This window comes from Microtus ochrogaster, unplaced genomic scaffold, assembly GCF_000317375.1.
Source record: "Microtus ochrogaster isolate Prairie Vole_2 unplaced genomic scaffold, MicOch1.0 UNK31, whole genome shotgun sequence".
Lineage (NCBI taxonomy): Eukaryota > Metazoa > Chordata > Mammalia > Rodentia > Cricetidae > Microtus > Microtus ochrogaster.
The window spans coordinates 748554-758420 of NW_004949129.1; the positions used below are offsets into that span (position 1 = coordinate 748554).

The following is a 9867-nucleotide window of genomic DNA, read 5'->3' on the forward strand; positions in this document are numbered from 1 at the left end:
TTCCCTAGCACCAGGCTTCTCCCTAACCCCATAATGGCTCTCTCTATCAATATACCTCTTTCATTGCTTAACTACTCTATTCATGCCCCCAGCTTGGCGATCCCATTCCCTCATCCCCTCCCCTCTACTATCCTCCTTGCCCACAGTTTACCCAGGAGATCTTGTCTAATTTTCTTTAGGTCCCCCTAAGAAGTTTAGAATTATGATCAAGTTCTGACTGGAGTATCCTGTGAGTCTTGATCATCTCAGACAGTAGTCTTGAATCTATTTTGGATGTAGAACTCTCATATCTGGGCCACCTGTTCCTACCGGAGATTTCTCAGGTGATCTTCCTTGATCAAACCTTATTTTTCTTAATTCAGAATGAATCCACAGCTTCTCATTTCCTGTAGAAACAAAAGTAAAATCTCTTTTCCAAAGTAACATACCTTTTGACTTCAATTTTGAAGTCAAGGTATTTTCAAAATACCTATTTTGGATTAATTCAACAGCATTTATAAGCAAATATCTTTTAGCAGCTGTTGCTCCTTCCTCAGCATTCAAACAATTCAAAGAGAGCATAATAACATACAGTATCCAGATTCCCCGTGTGTTTTCCATCTTTATGAGGCTTTATTTTAAACTCTATTTCTTTTATTTTTAATTTTTGGCTTTTTGAAACAGGGTTTCTGTGTATCTTTGTCCTGGAACTCACTCTGTAGACTAGGCTGTCCTTGAACTCACAGAGATTTGCCAGACTCTGCCTCCCCAGTGCTGGGATTAAAGGTGTGTGCTACCACACCTTGAAGTCACAGAGGTCAGTCTACCTCTGTCTCTCAAGTGTTAGGATTAAAGATGTGTACCACCACACCCAACTACTCTCTCTCTCTCATTTTTTATTTTAAGGACTTTAACCTCTTTTTTCAAGCCTGCATATATTTTTAACACACTGTAAACCATTTAGAGGTTTTCTTGGTTTTTGAATCTCTCTTTACTTTATATCTCTCTTTTTCTGACTGCTTGAGTCTTTAATTTGCTAAGCAATATGAAGTGGATTAAAGCTGTGGCTTTGATGGCTAGATCCAGCCCATTTCTTAGCTTTCTGAGATTCCAGACTCAAGGCAGAGGTACTGGGACATATTTATATAATCACAATACAGATATAAAATTAAATTATGTATTATATAATACTATTATGTATTACCTAATGTGCATTCCATATTCAAATGTTGCCAGTACTGTCCTAAAAATAAATTTCTGTTCATAGCTAATCATTACACTTAGATGCTGTACCTCTTTTATTTTCTTTTTCTTTCTTTTTTTTTTTTTTGGTTTTTCAAGACAGGGTTTCTCTGTGGCTTTGGAGCCTGTCCTGGAACTAGCTCTGTAGACCAGGCTGGCCTAGAACTCCCAGAGATTTGCCTGCCTCTGCCTCCCGAGTGCTGGGATTAAAGGCGTGCGCCACCATCGCCTGGCTTCTCTTTTATTTTCTGAAACATTTCCTCAGCCTGTCACTGTATTAGAAGAGTCTATCAGTGCTAAAGATGGCAGGCCAGTCATTATGTGCAGAATGCTTCAGCCTTTGTTTGTCTTTTGTTTTCTTATAGATACAGCCCCATTATGCCTTTGACAGAAACAATAAACGAGATGTCTTTTCAAAGTGTAGCTGCATTTACCACATGTGTGCATATACACATGTGTGTGCATTCATGTGTGTGCAGTTACAAATATATGCTCCTGTTTGTGGAGACCAGAAGATAACCTTAGAGATCATGCCTCAGGCACTGTCTATCACTTTGATTTTGAGACACGACCACTCACTGGCCTGACTGGACAGCAAGCCCTAGTGTTCCGCTTGTCTCTGCTTCCACGGTGCTGAGATGAAAACATGCCACTATGCTTGGAATACCTTCTGGGGTTTGAACTCGGGTTTTCATGCTGGCCGAGCAAGCACTGAGCCATTTTCACAGCCCTAAAACCAATTCTGATTCCCAGGTTAACAGTTCTTTCATAGTAACTTAGTATTTTTTCCATTTGAAATTGATAAATAATTGAAAGAGAAATATTTTGAAATATACAAATATCACATTCCTAGTCAAACTTTTATCCAATCATTTTAGGATTCATTGAGATTTCCCTGACCAAGTTTTATTATGAGGGATACAGAGACTCCCTTACTCCTTTCCCATTTAACGAATCACCTTCCACTGTTGTGGAGAGCTTCTTTCTCGCTGTCTTCTATTTCTCTACTTAGTCTTGGTATGGACTGATTATTCTTATTTTACGTGATGTGTTGAAATCCATTGCTGTCATTATTTGCTCTGGGGTTTAAGTTGTCCCATACTGGGTCAGTGAGAGTGCCTTCGAGGTGGCACCAAAGGCCTTTTCATACTTAAAACAGTGAGTCATTGGTGACAGTTTGAAACTTGGTAAAGGAAGTATCATTTCTACTGAGTAGCCCGAGGTAGTTTAGATGGCCTACCATCTAATGAGCATCCGTGACTCACAGACAAGATTCTCTTCCTCATAGCTCACAGGGAGCTACCTCACAAGGATAACCTCCCCGCACCCGCCATTTCCCTACTCTCATTATGCTTCCCTTTGACATCAAAAGAGATGTGAGCATCATGAGACACATTGGCTGAAGTAGCATGATGAGTGATAAACAAACCACAGGCATAAACAGTGACTGAACCCATCAGGTGGACCCATCCAAGAAGCATAGTGGACAAACAAGGAAACAGAGAAGGCAATTCTATGACAAAAACCAGAGTGAGTAATCTTAAAGCACAAGGAAAAGGAAATCTTATTTTTCTTTATCATCAAGTATTTTAAAAGGAAAACCAATTATCAGACTTAATAATGCCTATTTCTTCAGGGAAAAGAAAAACAACTTGGAAATACTCCAGGCTGTGGTCACAGCACCCTTAGCAGAATATAAAAGGGGGCACAAAGCAGAGGGATTTTCAGATTCATTACACCACTCACTCCCTTACTAATCAGAACCTCCACCTCTGACACCATGGTCAGCTCCTGTTGTGGCTCTGTCTGCTCTGAGGAGGGCTGTGGCCAAGGCTGCTGCCAGCCCAGCTGCTGCAGGCCCAGCTGCTGTGTGTCCAGCTGCTGTAGGCCCAGCTGCTGCAGGCCTAGCTGCTGTGTGTCCAGCTGCTGCAGGCCCAGCTGCTGCCAGTCTGTGTGCTGCCAGCCCACCTGCTGTCGCCCCAGCTGCTGCAGACCCTCCTGCTGCCGCCCCAGCTGCTGCATCTCCAGCTGCTGCCAGCCCTCCTGTGGTGGTTCCAGCTGCTGCAGTCCTTGCTGCCAGCCCTGCTGCCGCCCCTGCTGCCGCCCCTGCTGCTGCCTGCGTCCAGTCTGTGGTCAGGTCTGCTGCCAGAGCACTTGCTACCGCCCCACCTGTGTCATCTCCACCTGCCCCCGCCCCATGTGCTGTGCCACCCCTTGCTGCTGCTGAGACCCTTGCCATGAATCCATGTCCCTCTCTCTAGACTTAGATCTTTTGTGTATGTGGGTTGATGCTGTGAAACTCATTTTCAAAGTCCAGTGAGGAGCCAGACAGTGGAATCTGGATTTCATCTGGAAACAAATTTTACTCAGCCAACAAACAACTGGAAAAACACATCTCCTCATACCTTCTCTACAGGACTTCGTAGCTGGAATAATCTGATATATTTCTATACCAAATCAAACTTTCCATTTCTCTGCAATAAAAATTCAATGTGACTGGTACTCTTTTAAGATGCTGTCTCCTCTTCTTTTTTATTCTTTATTTTTATTTTATCTTTTGGTTTTTCAAGACAGGATTTCTCTGTGTAGCTTTGTAGCCTATCCTGGAACATGCTCCTGTAGACCAGACTGGCCTCGAACTTAAAGAGATCCACCTGTCTCTGCCTCCCAAGCGCTGGGATTAAAGTGTTGGTTGTGCAATCACCACCCAGCCTAGGTGCCTACTCTTCTTAAACAAGTGAGGTTGGGGGTTGGAAGACAGTTCTGTCAGGTAAGCACTTGCTGCACAAGTGTGAGGCCCTCAATTCAATAATGAGAATCTGTGTAAAAGCCAGGTGTGGTGGCACATGCTCACAAATTCAGTGCTGGGGCAGCAAAGCTAGTGAGTCCTTTGGGCTGCTGGGCTAACAATGTTAGCCTAATTGGTGAACTCTAGGTCCCAGGGAGAGACTCTGTTTCAAAAACTAAGATGGACAGACCCTGCTGGATGACATCAGAGGTTGACATCTGGCCTACTCAAATACACACACACACACACACACACACACACACAGCACCACCACCATCACACCACAGACATATCACATGCACACAAATAGACACACACATGAGAGGTGTATTTCACCTACAGAATACACAAACATATACCATACACTCATACCACACATACACGCACACCACACACACACACACACACACAAGACATACACATGCACCACACACACACACCAGACATACACCACACACACACACACACACACAAGACATACACATGCACCACACACACACCAGACATACACACCACACACACACACCACACACACACACACACACACCACACACACACACGCATGCTACACATCACAGACACAGACCACACACACACACACACCACACACATGCCAGACATACACATACACACACACACACGCCAGACATACACACACACACACACACACACACACACGCCAGACATGCACACACAGCAAGTGTATTTCACCTACAGAGCACAGAAGAAAATGTTCTTGCTTTTCAGCCTCCACTGGCTGACTTTTCCCCCTGCGTCTTACTATTTCATAGGCACACTACTTATCCCTGTGAATCAACTTTGGGAAAAGAGAAAAGCTGTGAAAAGGAACAATACTTGCAGGACTTTACGAATGTCAGGGCATGAACAGCACAACGTGTGCCTCACACTTCACACCAGATAGCTTGCACCTTTGGGATGCAGAGGCCGCAAGCCCATACTGCTTCTGCCTCCACGTAGAGCAGGGCTTCGGTACAAGAGCAAAGCACATTAACACCTATGTATAAAGATGCCAAGGTGAAACTCGGTAAATGAGGCTACCCCTACATTGTATGTTAACTTCAAGTATTAACTAGAAGATAATATAGCAGGCATATTCGAACAGCAGATTAAAATGTACTTGAAATAGAGTTGTACTTCACCCACAACTCGCCTTTCCTTTTCATAGGAAGTTTTCAAATCCCGATATATCCAGAGGACAGAATCATATCTCAGAGGAGAGGGTAGATCCAGTGGGGAAACTAGACAAGCAAACTGTGGTCTAACTGTGGTCAGCTGCAGGCTGCATGTCCACATGAGAAGAGCCCAGCTCCTGGCATTGGTTCCATCCTTTGGACATGTGGGCCTGCTCAGCGAGTCTGCTGCCACATTCCTCTCCGATTTCTCTCACACACTCATTCAAGGAGTCTGCTGAATGCTTCCAAGCCAGCTTCCCTTGTGAGTGCCGAGGCAACAATGAGAACCAACACGCACAAGACTGCACTCAAGAGTCTACACATAATGGGGTTGCTCAACAAAGTATCTGATGTGTTCCCTCTCAAATGTTTTTCCAGGGGATGGAGAGACAATGGCAACTCTTCCAAGGGACCTGTGTTTGAGTTCCAGCACCAACACTGGGGATCTACAATTGACCGTGACTCCAGTTGCAAGGAATCCAGCACCTTCTTCTGGTCTCCATGAGCACCAGGTACACGCATGTTACACAGATGAAAGTACTGACAACACACCATATATGGTAAATAGAAAGAAATAATAATAAAACAAATAAAAAATAAAACCTTTGTTTTCTTCAGTTTGCACATAGTATTTCTGCTTGTAATTTTAGTCATAGGGATAAAATTGAGCTTTAGAATTCCACTTTAGGTGAAAAATGGAAACTATCCCCTCAAAAGGATAATTTTATTAGTGACATATCCTATCTTTTTGTTCTAGAGAGCACCTGAAATCTTATAGTTTGAAGAGGAAGCCAGAAACGCAGGCTCATGTATGAGGGATAAAATAAAACTAAGCCCTCAGCTATTTGTTTAGGACAAAAATTAAATGAGGTGAATAACCCAAAGGCATTGTAGAGACAATTATTATTGTGCTGATGGTGACATAAGTACGTAAGTATAGAGCAAAACCTCAACTCAGAAACTCTAGGACAGTGCATGGTGCTGACCTCTTTGGGGAGGGGGGGAGTTTAGATGACTTCTTACAGAGGTTGCCTAAGACCATTGGAAAACACAAATATTTACATTATGATTCATAACAGTAGAAAAATTACAGTTATGAAGTAGTAATGAAATAATTTTATGGTTGAGGTCAGTACAAGGTGAGTACCTGCTGTTGAAGGTTGAAGCATTAGGAAGGTTGAGGTGATCAAAGGAGATGCAAGAATCAGAGCAAAAGTCAATATACTGTGAAACTAAAGAGTGAACACACCTAAAAACTGACTAGATTTGTTCACATAAAAGAAAACAAAACCAAAACAAAGCAAAACAAAACAAAACCTGAAATAGCCCAAATATTTCTCAGTAAAAGACTAGCCAGATGAGCTATATTATGCCCACAAAATTGAGTATTGGAGAGCAGAAATTCAATGAGAAATATCTGATGCCACTACTATAGAATAAACAGTAATTTGCCATTGCTGTGGTACATTAAGTGAGCCAAAGCAAATTGTAACCAACTGTGCACAGTATAAGAACATTTAATAAATAAGACCTGGAGTCAATGTGAACTTGTATTAAAATAATAATGTGAAGACAGCCTTCAAGTTAAAAAATAATAAGCATTTAAGTTGGTTGATATTTTAACTAGTCTGAGGTAAGCATTATGCAATATGCACACGAGTCAAGAAACTGCACTGTAGCTCACAAATATGTACACACAGCATGTGACCTGAAGTAAAAGAACTTTCTGGGAAGAAGCAGAAGAAGGAACTTTTTAAAAAAATTTTATTGAGCTCTACATTTTTCTCTGCCCCCCTCCCTGCCTTTCCCCTCTCTCCTTCAGTCTTCCCCCAATGTCCCCATGCTCCCAATTTACTGAGGAGATCTTGTCTTTTTCTACTTCCCATGTAGATTAGATCTATGTAAGTCTCTCAGTGTCCTCATTGTTGTCTAATTCTCTGGGATTGTGGTTTGTAGTCTGGTTTTCTTTGCTTTATGTTTAAAAACCACCTATAAGTGAGTACATGTGATAATTGTCTTTCTGTGTCTGGGTTACCTCACTCAAAATAATGTTTTCTAGCTCCACCCATTTTCCTGCAAAATTCAAGGCATCATTATTTTTTCTGCTGTGTAGTACTCCATTGTGTAAATATATCACATTTTCCTTATCCATTCTTCAGTCGAGGGGCATTTAGGTTGTTTCCAGGTTCTGGCTATGACAAACAAAGCTTCTATGAACATAGTTGAACACATTTCCATGTGGTATGATTGAGCATCCTTTGGATATATACCCAAAAGTGGTATTACTGCATCTTGAGGAAGGTTGTTTCCTAATTTTTTGAGAAATTGCCTCACTGACATCCAAAGGAGCTGTACCAGCTTGCATTCCCATCAGCAATGCAGAAGTGTTCCATTTTCCCCACAACCTCTCCAACATAAGTTGTCATCAGTGTTTTTGGTCTTGGCCATTCTTACAGGTATAAGATGGAATCTCAGAGTTGTTTTGATTTGCATTTCTCTGGTGACTAAGGATGTTGAACATTTTCTTAAGTGTCTTTCAGCCATTTTAGATTCCTCTGTTGAGAGTTCTCTGTTTAGGTCTGTACTCCCTTTTTTTTTATTGGATTATTTGTTCTTTTGGTATCCAATTTCTTGAGTTCATTGTGTATTTTGGAGATCAGACCTCTGTCTGATGTGGGGTTAGTGAAGATCTTCTCCCATTCTGTAAGCTGTCATTTTTTCTTGTTGACTGTGTCCTTTGCTTTACAGAAGCTTTTCAGTTTCAGGAGGTCCCATTCATTAATTGTTTCTCTCAGTGTCTGTGCTGCTCAGGTTCTATTTAGGAAGTGGTCTCCTGTGCCAATGCGTTCAAGTGTACTTCCCACTTTCTTTCTCATTCTAAGGAGAAGAAACAGGACAATAAAAGGTGTGGAAGTTAATATTTCTGCCTTGGGGACTACCAAAGTCTCTAACAAGTTGAACTCATTTCTGCAGGAGCTGTAGTGACTATGTGCCTTGTGAGTTCTTTGAAAAGTAAATTCACCAGAATAATCACAAAGCATGATTAGGAGATCTGGAGCATGGCCAACACTAACAGCAATGATTTCTCTGATCTTGATTTTTATTGAAAAGTATATGAGATGTTTAATTCTTGATTTGAATCCTGATCTTCAAAACTTTCAATTTGTTTCATAATTTCCCTTTTAACACAGCATACTTTAGAGTTTATTGGACAAACAGCAAAGCCTTCTATGCCCTCATTATCCAAGCAGTGTCTCAAACCCATAATTATTGAAAGAGTGTCAGGGAAGGTTGCTTCACATGGGACTTTTTAAAAATAGAAGTCAGAATCCACTGTGTATGCTGACTTATCAAACAATGAATCAAACTCATTCACATTTCATATACCATATGTAGAGAGGAGTGCTAGGGGATAAGTTTGACTCCTTAAATGGGTCTTTGTCATTGAAAACACATATATAGAGCTAACCATTCAAGAACAAGCTTTACAATGAGTTATGAACACAGTCAAAAATCTTTCCCCTGGTCTTTCTCTTCCGGTCGCAGGCGCTTCGGGAGCCGCCGATTACCGTCCAGCCATGGCCAAGTCCAAGAACCACACCACACACAACCAGTCCCGGAAATGACACAGAAACGGCATCAAGAAACCCCGGTCCCAAAGATACGAATCTCTCCAAGGGGGTTGACCCCAAGTTCCTGAGGAACATGCGCTTTGCCAAGAAGCACAACAAGAAAGGCCTGAAGAAGATGCAGGCAAATAATGCAAAGGCCATGAGTGCACGTGCGGAGGCCATCAAGTGGTGAAGCCCCAGGTGGTGAAGCCCAAGGTGCCAAAGGGCCCCACCTGCAAACTCACCCATCTGGCTTTAATTGCTCACCCCAAGCTTGGGAAGCAGATTAGAAGCTACATGGCCAGGGGTCGTAGGCTCCAAAAAACAAAGCCCAAGGTTCAAGCCAAGGCAGAGGCCTCAGCTGCAGCTCAGGCTCCCAAAGGTGCCCAGGCCCCTGTGAAGGCCCCATAAAAAAGGTCGCAGTCTGCCAATGTGAAGACAGATGGACTGGTGTGAACACCTACACAGTATTTGCAGATGTTCAGGACCTTATGCTGTTTTTACAAATAAACTTGAGGCAAGTTCGGTTAAAAAAAAAAAATCTTTCCCCTGGCTCTCTATTTACCAGTGCTCTACCAGGCAATAACTTATGCATACCCACATAAAGAGAGGCAACATCCTGTGAGCCATTCCAGAAATATTATCAAGCAGGCACAGAGTGACGTATGTACCATGTGCTAGCCCCAGTTTAGAAGGTGCACAGGCAGAAACAGAAGCACAAATGCCATCTCACATGCCCCAGTTCAATGAATCACAACAATGCAGAAAAAGAAGCTGATGCCTTTTCTCCACGCTGGAATATTTAACCTTGCAAATATAATTATGCCTTAATAACACTAATTAACGCCCTAATAAGAAAAAACAAGGAAAAGGGTTTTGCTCATGGTGCTGAGCAAAGTATAAAAGGGTACATCAACCAGGAGACCTTCAAATTCTCAAAACTCACTTTCTCAGAAACTCACCCAGAACCTCCACCTCTGACACCATGGTCAGCTCCTGTTGTGGCTCTGTCTGCTCTGAGGAGGGCTGTGGCCAAGGCTGCTGCCAGCCCAGC

The 9867-nt window shown here is 42.5% G+C and overlaps 2 protein-coding genes across 4 annotated transcripts in view; both read left to right on the forward strand.

Annotated features, from left to right (window-relative positions):
• Positions 1 to 3001: 3001 nt before the first annotated feature.
• LOC101992084 (keratin-associated protein 4-11-like) lies at positions 3002 to 3448 on the forward strand. The gene has a single exon (XM_005368228.1). The coding sequence runs from the start codon at positions 3002 to 3004 to the stop codon at positions 3446 to 3448; it is 447 nt and encodes a 148-aa protein (XP_005368285.1).
• A 6350-nt stretch (positions 3449 to 9798) lies between these two features.
• LOC101992364 (keratin-associated protein 4-11-like) overlaps positions 9799 to 9867 on the forward strand; it is a 5553-nt gene continuing 5484 nt past the window's right edge. The window contains exon 1 of one of the 3 annotated variants that reach the window (XM_005368229.1): positions 9799 to 9860. In XM_005368229.1, the coding sequence (XP_005368286.1) occupies positions 9799 to 9860 (62 nt within the window). The other 2 variants (XM_005368230.1, XM_026789903.1) reach the window with 2 other exon arrangements.